The 13,521-nt window shown below is 47.9% G+C and overlaps 3 protein-coding genes across 3 annotated transcripts; 1 reads left to right on the top strand and 2 right to left on the bottom strand.

Moving 5' to 3' along the window:
* Window positions 1-869: 869 nt before the first annotated feature.
* LOC125543403 (dnaJ homolog subfamily B member 4-like) lies at window positions 870-4,681 on the bottom strand. The gene is made up of 3 exons (XM_048706733.1): window positions 4,263-4,681; window positions 3,185-3,618; window positions 870-1,645 (listed from the first exon to the last, which is right to left on the bottom strand). The coding sequence occupies exons 1-3, from the start codon at window positions 4,425-4,427 to the stop codon at window positions 1,207-1,209; spliced, it is 1,038 nt and encodes a 345-aa protein (XP_048562690.1). The 5' UTR covers window positions 4,428-4,681; the 3' UTR covers window positions 870-1,206.
* Window positions 4,682-7,294: 2,613 nt separating this feature from the next.
* LOC125548219 (signaling peptide TAXIMIN 2-like) lies at window positions 7,295-8,168 on the bottom strand. Its single transcript, XM_048711881.1, has 2 exons — window positions 7,927-8,168; window positions 7,295-7,772 (listed from the first exon to the last, which is right to left on the bottom strand). Exons 1-2 carry the CDS (start codon window positions 8,055-8,057, stop codon window positions 7,649-7,651), a joined length of 255 nt encoding a protein of 84 aa, XP_048567838.1. The 5' UTR covers window positions 8,058-8,168; the 3' UTR covers window positions 7,295-7,648.
* Window positions 8,169-8,321: 153 nt separating this feature from the next.
* Window positions 8,322-10,545, top strand: LOC125548218 (ERI1 exoribonuclease 2-like). Its single transcript, XM_048711880.1, has one exon. It carries the CDS (start codon window positions 8,584-8,586, stop codon window positions 9,514-9,516), a length of 933 nt encoding a protein of 310 aa, XP_048567837.1. The 5' UTR covers window positions 8,322-8,583; the 3' UTR covers window positions 9,517-10,545.
* The last annotated feature ends 2,976 nt before the right edge of the window (window positions 10,546-13,521 follow it).

Here is a 13,521-nt window from a genome sequence, read left to right as displayed (position 1 = left end):
CATGCATTGTGCCCCATAAGTTTCATCAAACAATGTATGAATGTAAATTGCCAGCCCTTAGTTCTGTGGTAGTGCATGACAGCGCGTCTAAGCTATACAAGGGGGTGATTATCGAGTTGCAACATTTAGTGAATGCATGACCAACATGTAGAGCAGCAGAAAGCAAAAACTTACAATCTCCATGGTTGAAGAGCCTCGTGGGCACTTTCTCTCCACTTGTGTAATCTACTGCGACCATTGATGGCCTAGCAACTTCACATTGCGTTCATGGATCACGTGCTAAGTCGTAAGGCGTGAAATGACTTTGCTCATGAAATGAAGCATGCATGTTTTTCCAAAAGGTTGAGCCCCCTTGCCTCATGCCTACAAAGTCCGCAGACATCCAACAATGCCCGGGTGGCGGCCAAAGAGATAGAAGAGGATGCGGATGCTGAGCAAGGGAGAAACAGGGACGGAGTGAAAGAAAAATGGCCCAACATATTGGACACTTTCGGACGTATGTGGGCATCCACAGGAGGATGCGGATTCTGAGCAAGGAAGAAACATGGACGGAGTGAAAGAAAAATGGCCCAACGTATTGGAATTCAGACACGTTCAGGTGGAGGGGCTCGTCCATGGATTTTCCTTTCTTTTGCTACAATTTCACTCAAAGGGGAGAATGTGGGCGTTTTGAGAGTCAACGTTGGAAACGCCCTTACTTTAAAAATCCAGACTTCCCTGTGCTCTATATAATAGAGATGGTCTAGCTGACGAAGCTCATGTATAGCATAAATTGGTTCTGAGAATGCATCAGACTTCCCGTGTCATTTGTACACTAAATTGGTACTGAGAATGCACCATAGTTCCTATGTCATTTGTACACAGGACCATAGCTAGTTCAAATATATATAACACAGCGGAATTATCCTGACACAACAGGGAACAAAATCTGTATAACGTTTCTGGACTCAAACCTTCCTGCAATCCCGAGGAAGAACAGATTAAAACATTGACAACAACCAGCCTGGTCACATGTGAAAAAGCCTCTACCAAGTTATGGGGAAAAACAACACATAGAATGACAACATCATTTCTACAGGTATGTAAACGGAATAACCAAGACCAATTCCGCTCATTGTCCAAACCGGACAGATAGAAATCTACCTAGCCACATGCTGGAGATATTCACAGTCGCTTTCATCAGTCTATAGAAAATGGCACACAGGGCTAAGAACCCAACAGCCTTTTGATCCCAGCTTTCTGGTCAGATGTCAGCCTGGAAGGGAACTTGATGCTGAACTTAACGCGCAGATTTCCCTTCTTACCGGGCTCCTTGGGTATTGGCATCCCCTCTCCAGGGATCACCTCTTCATAGCTAGGGTGGATTACCGAGTTAACTTGTCTAGACAAGCTCCGCCCGTCGAGCGTTGTGAGTTGCACGGTATAGCCAGTCAGTGCTTCCACCAAGGAGATCTTCTGTGTCATGACAAGATCGTTTCCTTCCCTGGTGAAAACATCATGGGGCTTCTCTTCAATGATGAAGACAATATCAGCAGGCATCATGCTTGGAGATTCATTTCCCTTTTCAGGGAAGGTGATCTTTGTCCCCTTCTTCCAACCGGGCTTCACATCTATCGTCAGAATTTCTTCTACCTGTGAAACTCTCCTGAAAATGTAAGTAAAATTAGCAAGCGGGCACCAATAAAAGCATGGTCCTGAAACAATACATTGATATCTTTATGTCAAAGCATAACACAAGGTATTCACAAGAACATAGCCACACAGCTAAATATATTTAAACACCATCCATAAAAATGTTGCCTAACATAAGCAAACATCAACACAATGCACACACCCTTAGGGTGGAAATGACAACCATGAAGACATAACAATTTCAGAAGTGTCTCTTAAAGACACATCAAAGCTAGACCACCTGATGCCTATGCAGCCTGCGCTGTAGAATGACCTATGCAGGGCTTCACTACCACATGAAAAAATGGTTAACAAGAATACCCACCTGGGCACTGACTACAGAAAATTAGGCAACAATTAATATGCATATACATGAACCTAGCCCTTTTTCGAATGTTCTCTACGTGTTAGCAAAGCAGACCAACTGGAAAAAGATCAGAAGGCATTCACAAGGGAAAGATGAAAAGCTATCCTAAAAGGAAACATGTAACGACCATCTCTTCAGAGAAAACGTGTCAGAAAACAGGTGTTCTTTGGCATGTCCAGATTTTTTAACAAACTGTACAGCAGAATCCGAGTCGGATTCTGACACTCACGTCCGCATCCAAGTACGCCCATGCAGAACATACTATAACAACAGCACTTGCATTTTTTTTGGCAAGTTAATCTGTTGTTACATAATTTACAACATACATAAGTGTTAACTATTGTCACCACTAGCACTAAAATTAGATTAGTTATCCGTTTTCCCAACTATTGTTACATAATTTACAACATACATAAGTGTTAACTATTGTCACCACTTGCACTAAAATTAGATTAGTTATCCGTTTTCCCCACCTATGTGAAGAATAAAAAGTCAATCCAAAAAAATTCCCAACTTGGATAGCCGAATCCGAGTCGGATTCCGACTTGTATCAGTGTACAAGTAAAACTCATGAAAAACATGCTATTCATACTGCATAGCTGTAAGATTGAATAGAAAGAGTGAGCAATGAAGAGACTGGTTTCTTGTGCTCAGCAAGGAAATAAGAAAATCAAAAGGACTGCTGCAGTTATTAATAGCTATCATAGGTATCATCCCTGTGCTACAAAAACTATACAAATACCAGATAATCTATGGCTCAAAACAAATTCTCAATTCTATCCAGAAAGTATAAAGCCAGCCGCTAAACAACAAAATGCAACTTAGCTTCACAAGGCCATCTTGATAAGTTGACTACTATGAAAAAATTACACTGCTATTTCTAATAGTTGAGTGGAAACTAAATTAATTTGTCACAACAATAGTGGACACGCACAGGCCATAGAAACTAAATTAATTTGTCACAACAACAGTGGACATACACAGCCCATTGAAGAACAATATGCTTGCTCCAAATAAAAGTTTCTAATGCAATTAATTCACCACCGATAATCCGTTGAATCCCTATAGCCTATAGGAGGTTACATACCGCGATTTCTCACATCGACGTGCTTAGATGAAAAGTTCAGGAAATTCAAGGAAGCTTACCCACTGGTCTCTATGACCTCTCTTGAGATTTTCATCTTTTTGGCCACACCCTTATACAAATCCGCAAGGGTCACTGAAAGCTGATTCTCAATGGGTGCTGGTTTGTGTGATGGGCGCGGCATATTGCCGGCAGAACCCTCTGCAAATCGCTTAGCGAGATACTCGTTGCTAAACACGCCCCCACCATAAGATCTTGGTTCCCCTCTCATGCTGCCACCCGGCATGCCACCCAGGAAGGAAGGCCCAGAAAATCCAAAAAACTCAGCAAATATATCATCCGCACTCCTCGGATTGAAGTGAAATGAGGTTGACTGGCCACCACCAGGGTAGAAAGAAGATGCACCAGGACCTCCTGCCCCTGGAGGCGGCTGTCCCTTGAGCCCTTCTTCCCCTAGCTGGTCATATATTGTGCGTTTCTGGGAGTCGCTAAGGACCTGAAAGGTCATAAGGCAACACATAGCATCAATGCACATTTATAGTAAATGGCTGGAAGTAGAGTCTTAACTAATTATTGGAAGTTAAACTTGCTAAAAAATGGCAGGATCCGGTCCAAAATATCGTTTCTAAACTGCACAACAGAAAATACCAACCAATGAACAATGTAGTAATTGCCAATTTAACCATGACAGATGCTTGCGCTAAAAGATGCCAAAGGAGTGGATTAATGTTTGCATCAACAGATAAGTGTCTTTGAACTTGCAACAGTTGTTTAGGGTCCCTACTTAACATTATTTCTAAATCCCGGATTCTAAACAAAGATGCAATGCAATTCTACCTATCTCCAGCGTACACAATTAAAAGTTTAAAGGATAGCAGATCATATCGCTGGGTGCAGTAAGACCTACAGCAACAACAAAGGGCATACACCATTATGTCCAAACTTGCACTTGAAGGAAATCTTTCCATCAGACAGACCTACCGCAAGGACTGTCGATCTGAATTGATCGCATACACAGATACACAAGGATCAAAACGTGAACTTTCATGATTGGCGATGAACAGATTTCGCTAACTGTTCAAGAGCGGAAGAAAAAGGAAATCTAATCTTGGCAGGAGGAGATCAAAAAAGAAAAGCAACCTCGTACGCCTCGGAGATCTGCTTGAACTTGGCCTCCGCCTCCTTCTTGGTGGTGGGGTTCTTGTCTGGGTGCCACCGCATGGCGAGCTTGCGGTAGGCCTTCTTGAGGTCGTCGTCGCTGGCGCCGCGGTCGACGCCGAGGACCTTGTAGTAGTCGACCCCCATCTCTTTGGGCGCCGGAGCTGCCGGCTCCGTCCGCCGGCGGCCGCCCCGCGTGGACGACGACTCTGCTGCCTTCCGCTTGGTTCCGCCGGCCCCTCGAATCTTGCCGGCCTTGTCGTCCCCGTCCCCTCACCGGAGAGGTTCGCTCGCTCCCTCGGTCGGTCTCCCTTATCGCACGCCGCTGCGCCGAGCCGTGGGTGGCCTCGGTGCCCGGTTCCGTCTCGTGCTCGTGACGGGAAAGGCGGCTCGCACCGGGTTGCGAGGAAATTAGTAAGGGGTGGAAGCTTCCAGAAGCATGCCATACGTGTACAGGTAGATAGAATTCGGTCGCGGTTGGGCTCTGCGGCGCGGGCCGTCCGGTGGGACCTGTCAGCCCATCTATCTTTTGATGCGCTTGTGGTTAAGAATGTGCCCAGCAAAAAAAGCCCGAATGATCATCAAAATAAAGAGCAAAAAACCCCAACTGACCCTTAACAAAAAAAGCCCGACTCAGGGCTCCTTTGGTTTGATTTGTATAAGTTGAAGATACTCTTTTTTTTTAGGAAATGCCATTATGGCGGTTTATATTTCATGTGAGAATAAAGATACATCGTTTGATAAAACGTCTACTAAAAACTTCGAAGGCTCCGACTTCTAGAGAATTATTCGAGAAGTCTTCGAGTTCCTAGAAAATATATCCGCCGCCATATTAGCCTCCCTAGGACCGTGATGAAAATATATCGAAAAAAAATTGCGAGCTAAAAAGAGCATTCTTCATAGATTGCCGCCGCTGGGCCAAGGGAATTGCCGCCATTCTGCATGATCTCAATTACCTCCATACAATCCACCTCCACGTAGATTTTGTTGCAGCCCATATCATTAGCCAGAAGAAGCCCATCCCTAAGACCCCGAGCTTCTGATGTCCCGACATCTTCCATGAACGGAATATCAACACAAGATGCAACCAAGAAAAAAGTTGTGTCATCACGTAAACTTGCACCCGTACTCCCAGTACCCTCTGTCTTGATCAAATGTAACATCAACATTGAGTTTAACTAGACCATCCAGCGGCTTGTTCCATCCATGTCTCTTGATTCTCATATTTTTGAATTGTGCCTGTGTGAAGTTTTTTGCCAAAGCTAAAATTGCTTGTGCTGATCTCGTTGGCTCAAAAAGGAGCTCACCATGAGTGAACTGGCGACGCTCCCACCACACATACTAGACACCTATGGCCAGTAGATCATTGCGGTTAACATCAGCCACCAATGACTGAATTTGATTCCTGGACAGTAGCATATCCGCCGGCACAGACCCCCTTCCCTTTCAGATGTACATACCTCATTGATCAAGGGTCTCAGACCAAGAGTTCGCCATATTTCTTGCACTCTTGGGCACAGAAACAAAGCGTGCCTAATTCTCTCATAGTCGGATGTACAAAGCAGGCATTGGGAACTACTCCCTCCTTTCCGGTTTATAGGCTCAATTCAAAAATCTCACCAACTAAGATAGATGGTGAGTGATGGAATACTTTTTGTAATTTGCAAAAGCACCCAATTAATGCTCTTGTTTTTTTCAAAAAATTATGTTTACCAATGTATTAATTGCAATGCATGCATGCATAAAGTACACGCATTGGTCAATTTTCTCTTAATACTTGCATGCAACGATTTAATGCACCTTGGAATCTGAACTTGTGATGAGGAACAACCAAATTGAGCCTTATAAAATGAAAAAACTAAGATTTTGAGATAAGCCATATAAACCGAAAAGGAGGAAGTTGTTATCATATGCCTATTCGCAAGGACTCCATAACAGGGAATTGCTCCAAGCAAAGCTCTCCACACATGGATTTTTATTTTTGCCGGCACACGCAATTTCCAAATGGTTCGCCAGACTGGACTAGTACTTGAGGCTTGAACTGAGTTTGTCATTCTCAACTTTCGTGGTAAGCCATTCTTCATGATAAGCCGGTCTAACAAAAAAATCCCACTTCTGTTAAAGTGCCATGAGACAAAATCATCCATCATACCCATTGCCAAAGGGATGTTCATAATTCGTTGCACATCAATAGGCCAAAATATATCATTTAATAACTGTTCATCCCACGTCCTTTTTTCGGCATCAATGAGTTCAGAAACTCTTGTAATCAAAATTTTACCTCTCGGTGTCATAACTTTCTGTGTAGGACTGCTCAGTATCCATGGATTTTCCCAGATCTTAATTTGAGAACCATCGCCTACTCTCCAAGTAATTTCATAAGCACCGCCTCGTCAAGGTGGACCTCCTGAGGCCGACCCAAAGCTTGTAAGAGCATATATAATCAGGACTGACTAATTTTGATCCCCAAACATCCGTGGATGTGCTCGGTCAGTGACCGGGCGTGTCCGTTTTGAGTCTTCACTTGTGCATGCATGTAATCATGTCCCCTACATTCTCCCAAATTGCCCAGTCAAATGCATCTGATTGATGGGCATGAAGAAAGAGAAAAGGTGGTCCGAGGTAGGCCGCATCCTACATAGAGGGCTGCCCGAACATCCTCATATCTTTCCCACATATGAATTGAATATAGAAATTTGTGGACTTACCGGACACGTCGGGACAAAGTGAGGGTTGTGCTTGGGCGACTCCTTTCCTCCCCTCATCTGTCCGGACAATGTTCAAGTTGTCTGATTAGACGTTTGAGAGGTCAGATTGTACACGTCCGGAGTAGATGCTAAGAATGCAAAATGGGTTGCACCCTAAAAAACCGGAGCTCATGTTAACTTTTACTTTCTCCGTTTCAAATTACTCGTCGCAGAAATGGATGTATTTAGAACTAAAATACATCTAGATACATCCATACCTGCGACAAATAATTCCGAACGAAGAGAGTACAATCGTTCGTTTTCCGTTTCAACCATCCAGATTCATATAAGAGATACATATGAAGTTGTGTCAGGGTCGTGAAAAGCATCGTCCTAAAATGTCTCGAGAAAGAACATGTTTTGCCTCTACGCGGCGTCGTTTATTTAGGTGAGACGTGGGAAGGAAACACGACCAAATCATATCTCCGGCCTCTCGTTCAGCAAGCATGCATACTACTCCCTCTGTCCTAAAATACTTATAATAAAAATGTATGTATCTAGACGCATTTTAATTTTAGATACATCTACTTTTATTTATTTCTATGACAAGTAATTTCAGACGAAGGGAGTACAACTGAAAACAAGATGACAACATTTACTCCAGAAGTACAATTGAGCAGCCTAGCAGGGGATCTGCCTGATGAACCAGCGGATGACCTTGACGGGCATCTGGACGAGGCCCACCGCCAGGTTCGCCGCCGCCGCGCAGCACACGCAGCACGGGCACACGCAGCTCAGCGCCGACCTACCAAGAGAAAACGAGTTCAGACACACACTCACGTTATGCTAACAAGCCGTAGCAGAGAAACCAAAGTTTAAGCCAATGTCGCAAGCACCCAGAAGATGGGGCTGGCATGCATGAGGGTCGAGGGAGCAGCCAGGAAGAGACGCGCACGCACCCGAGGATCCAGACGACGGCGCCGGCGAGCGAGAGCACTAACGCGAGGGCGGCGAACGGCAGGCCGATCAGGAGCCCCAGCGGCCGGCACTGCCAGCCGTCGTCGTCGCGACGACCATCGTCCGCCCCCATCGATCGATCTCCGGCTCCTCCAGCCGGTTGTTCTTCCGCAGCGTCCTACGTAGGTGCGTGTGCGAACTGGGAGGTTGGAACTATGCCCGAAACCGAGAAACCAAACGGTTGGTAAAGAACGCTGTGAATTGAACTCGAACTGCCAGCACCGAGTACGTGCGGTGCGGGGCGGGGGAACTCCACTCCGGAGAGTGGCGCAAAACCGAACGGGCAGCGTGCGTGGCAGTCCTTTCTTTTTCCCGCCAATCACAGCCTTTGGTATGTTTTGGTTAACTGTTCTTACCAAAGCTTAGAAGCTCGTCATGAGGTCGGTTGCCAGGTCCGCCTGGGATCCGGATGCGCCTGCGCGAACGACCACGAAAATGAATCCGATTTCGCCTCGTACAGTGTTTGCTCCGGTGCCGCGGCTTTAAGAGGGGGATATCGCCGCCCTGGTTTTCGCTTGCTCACACTGATTCAATCCCGAGTTTACCCGGTACTGAGTTTGCGAGGCGATCCGCTCCTGCTCAGAGCGCGGGTGAACAGCATGGAGCCGATCATGGCGGCGGGCAGAGTGCCGTGCGCACAGGGGCAGGGCCATGAGCTGCAGCAAGATTTCGACTACTTCTTGGTAGTGGACTTCGAGGCGACGTGCGAGAAGGACGCGCGGATCTACCCGCAGGAGATCATCGAGTTCCCCGCCGTCCTCGTCGACGCCGCCACCGGCCGCCTCGAGTCCGCGTTTCGCCGCTACATCCGCCCGAAACACCACCCCGTGCTCACCCAGTTCTGCAGGGACCTCACCGGCATCCGGCAGGAGGACGTCGACGGCGGCGTCGACCTCGGCCAGGCGCTCCGGCTGCACGACGCTTGGCTGAGCGCGGCGACGACGGGGGCAGGGGCCAAGAGATGCGGCGGCCGATTGGCCGTCGTCACGTGGGGAGACTGGGATTGCCGCACCATGCTCGAGTTCGAGTGCCGCTTCAAGGGCATCGAGAAGCCCTCCTACTTCGATCAGTGGATCAACCTGAGGGTTCCCTTCCAGGCGGCGCTCGGCGGCGGAGGGCGGTTCACCCTGCAGGAGGCGGTCCGCGCGGCGGGACTGGACTGGGAGGGACGCCTGCACTGCGGGCTGGACGACGCGCGCAACACGGCGTGGCTTCTTGTCGAGCTCATGCTGCGCGGGGTCAAGATGAGCATTACCGGCTCGCTGGCGCCGCCACGACCGATCCAGCAGCAGCCGCCTCACACAAGCCCTTGCCGTGGCTCCTCAGCACTGGCGCCGCCGCCCATCCAGCAGCAGCAGCAGCCGCAGCCTCACGTAAGCACCTGCAGTGGCTCGTCTGTGACGTGCTTCTCCTACTGCGGCCAGCGGGTGGCGACCAGAGGAGGTGTGGTGTCGGTGCCGGGATCGATGCAGGGGAAGTGCTTCTTTGCGTGCGTCAATGGGTGCCGTGTGTTGTTCGTGTGTAGCAACTGAACGAGCCACGACATGAGTCTAGTATATGGAGTAGCATAATACGGTGCGTTGCCAACGATGTTTGACGAAACAAAGATGTACAGACTCTTCCAATAATAATTTATATATTTTCTTTATTATTTTACTATATGTAGAATAGGGCACTCTAGAATCAGACATACTCTACATGAGTCGCATGTTTTCCATAGAGTCCTTCAAAAGTGTTAGATGAACGATGAAGTCACTAAACAAGTGAAAATAAATAATGCAGAAGAGTGATAATTATGAACGAGAATATTTCTTAGTTCAACATCAACAGGCATTTATAATTTATTCTTTATTAATTTTGTCTGGACGAGAGCTAGTCGAGCTTATTTTTCTGGCTTTCACAGGCGGCACGGTGTTATACCATATACAAAAACATATATTTCATCACAGAGGGGTTCCATCGTGGTAGCATGCCACCAAGACGTAACATGTGTCATGTCAGAGTCTCTTCAAGCCTGGGCTTCTTTATTGGAGGCTCTTTGATTAGTTCAGCACGCTCGGCAGTTTATCAGAAACATCGCCCAACTATATTAATATCAACCAAAAAAATGTAATAATGCATGCCAAAGAAATATGCATGGTCATCATGTGAGGATGCACATTGTATAGCACATGTTGTAAGTCATAGTTAACTTGGACATGGAACTGCAGATGGTAAATATATTTAGAGTCAAAAGAAGATTGCCACCCTGGCGCGGCGGGCTTGCTCGCCAACACGCACAAGCATCGATGGGACAATGCACGCGGCACCGTCGAGCTTGCCTTATCACGCCAACTCAGTGCGGCGTCCAACAGGCTGCGAGGCAACTAGGCTGGGGAGTTGTTGTCGTGATACGGTGCATCGACGGTGGTAACATGGTTGCGACATAAGTCTGCTTATCCGGGTGAAATTCGATATGAATGTCCACAGGCTCCTCAAGCACCCTCCCATGATAACGTGTGAGGGAGTCCTGTATTAGGGGTCTCCGAACAGCCGAACTATAACCTTTGACCGGACTGTTAGACTATGAAGATACTAAATTGAAGACTTTGTCTCGTGTCCGGATGGAACTCTACTTGGCGTGGAAGGCAAGTTAGGCAATACGGATATGCATATCTCTTCCTTTGTAACCGACCTTGTGTAACCCTATCCCTCTCCGGTGTCTATATAAACCGGAGGGTTTTAGTCCGTAGGACAACAATAACATACAATCATACCATAGGCTAGCTTCTAGGGTTTAGCCTATCTGATCTCGTGGTAAATTACTCTTGTATTACCCATATCATCAATATTAATCAAGCAGGACGTAGGGTTTTACCTCCATCAAGAGGGCCCGAACCTGGGTAAAACTTTGTGTCCCCTGCCTTTTGTTACCATCCGCCTAGACGCACAGTTCGGGACCCTCTACCCGAGATCCGCCGGTTTTGACACCGACATTGGTGCTTCCATTGAGAGTTCCTCTGTGTCGTCGCCGTTAGGCTTGATGGCTCCTTCTATCATCGTTAGCGATGCAGTCCAAGGTGAGACTTTTCTCCCCGGACAGATTTTTGTATTCGGCGGCTTTGCAGTGCGGGCCAATTCGCTTGGCCATCTGAAGCAGATTGAAAGCTACGCCCCTGGCCGTCAGGTCAGGTTTGGAAGCTTAAGCTACACGACCGATATCCGCGGAGACTTTATCTTCGACGGATTCGAGCCTCTGCTTTGTGCGTCACGCGGTCATGATAAGTACGATTTAGCTCTACCATTCGACAGTGTTCAGGAGATCGCACCGGCAGCCGCTCCGACCCACAATTCGGGCCAGTTGCGTCGTCCATGGACGGGTGGATGGACCCCGCCATGGAGGCCTTACCCCCATTGGCGATCGAGCCGAACATCGACCTTACTCTGCACGTGAGCCGTGTTGACAAACTGCCGGATCTCTCTCCGGCCACGGACTCCGAACCGCCTGCGCCCGTTCCTAACGAATCCAATTGGACGCCGATCATGGAGTTTACCTCCGCGGATATTTTTCAGCACTCGCCCCTTGGCGACATACTGAACTCATTAAGGTCTCTCTCCTTGTCAGGAGAATCCTGGCCGAACTATATCCGGCTGGATTGGGATGCGGATGGCGTCAAAATTCACCGCCCACCCACCACCCACTTAGTAGCCACTGTCGATGACCTAACCGACATGCTCGACTTCGACTCCGAAAACATCGACGGTATGGACAACGATGCAGGAGACGAATAGGAACCACTGCCCACATGGCACTGGACGCCCACTCCCTCACATGACGTATACATGATGGACACACCAAAAGAAAACGACCACGAGGAACATAAGGACGCAATAAAGGGTTGTCCCCTCGAGAAGCAGTCAAAGCGAGGGCGTAAGCGCCGCTCCAAATCCCGCCTCGGCAGAAACAACAATCATATAGACTCAGCGTTAGAGAAGGGTGAACCATCGCCGGACCACGGCAACACGGAGAATCTAACCGAACAACCGATTCTGTCAAAGATAACAGTCCGGATGACATCACACCGGACAGACACCCGGAGCAACAGAATGCCCGTCAAAGACTCGTTGCCACCGCGAGGAGTCTAAAAAAGCAGAAGCAAAAGCTCAAGGCTGCGCAAGACACACTTAAAATCAGATGGAGTAAAGTACTCAATACAGCAGCGAAGTACGGCGGTAATTGCCCCACCAAGAGCTACCCGAAGCGGAAGTTGCTACCTGAATTCGATGAGGAGGTCTTAGATCCCCCGCAACCAAAAATTAAAACGGCCACCTGGCCGGATAGACAACCTCGCGGCCAACATAGTGCGGCAAACAACGCTGCACATAAGCCAATACGCGATCCACGCGAGGGCTCGCATCAAAAGGACGGTGCAACCAGATCCATCTATGGACCACGCAAACGCGCTCCAGCATACGATGCAACACAACAAACATCCGAACAACACGGTAAACCCAAATACAGGGGTGCCGCACACCTCCTATGTTTCACCGATAAGGTGCTGGACCATGAATTCCCAGAGGGATTCAAACCCGAAAACATAGAGGCATACGACGGAACAACAGACCCTGGGGTCTGGATTGATGACTATATCCTTCATATCCATATGGCTCGTGGAGATGACCTCCACGCCATCAAGTACTTACCCCTCAAGCTCAAATGGCCAGCTCGGCACTGGCTTAAAAGCCTCCCCGAAAACTCCATTGAAAGCTGGGAAGAGCTCGAAGATGCTTTTCGGGCAAATTTTCAAGGGACTTATGTCCGACCTCCGGATGCGGATGATTTGAGTCATATAACTCAACAGCCCGGAGAGTCAGCCCGAAAGCTTTGGAACATGTTTCTTACTAAAAAACCAAATAGTCGACTGCCCGGACGCTGAAGCCTTGGCAGCTTTTAAGTATAGCGTCCGCGACGAATGGCTTGCCAGACACCTCGGCCAAGAAAACCCGATAACAATGGCAGCATTAACAAGCCTCATGACCCGCTTTTTGCGGGTGAGGACAGCTGGCTAGCCAGATGCAGCACCAGCGACCCAAGTACATCCGTAGTTAGAGATGAAAACAGGAAATCACGACACAACAAAAATAATAAGCGCCGGAATAAAGAAGAAAGCCCGAAGAGTATGGAAGTAAACGCCAGATTCAGAAGCTCTCGGCCAGGTCAGCAAAAGCCGCCCCCTAAAGGCGTCAGAGATGAACTGTCCAGCCTGAACAAAATTCTGAACCAAATATGTCAGATCCATAGCACCCCTGGTAAACCCGCTAATCATACCCATAGAGAATGTTGGGTTTTCAAGCAGTCCGGCAAGCTGAACGCGGTACACAAGGGGGAGGATACACCAAGCGAAGACGAGGATGAGCCTCTCAAGCAAGACACTGGGGAACAAAAGAAATTTTCACCAGAAGTCAAAACGATAAATGTGTTACACGTGATCAAGGGAAGAAATAAAGCGGCACTCCCAGAGAAATATGCCCAAGGGCCTATCACCGTGGAGTCCTGC

Source organism: Triticum urartu, chromosome 3 (assembly GCF_003073215.2).
Source record: "Triticum urartu cultivar G1812 chromosome 3, Tu2.1, whole genome shotgun sequence".
Classification (NCBI taxonomy): Eukaryota; Viridiplantae; Streptophyta; class Magnoliopsida; order Poales; family Poaceae; genus Triticum; species Triticum urartu.
Note: the sequence above shows the minus strand (reverse complement) of the source record. Positions and strands in the feature narration are given on the sequence as shown.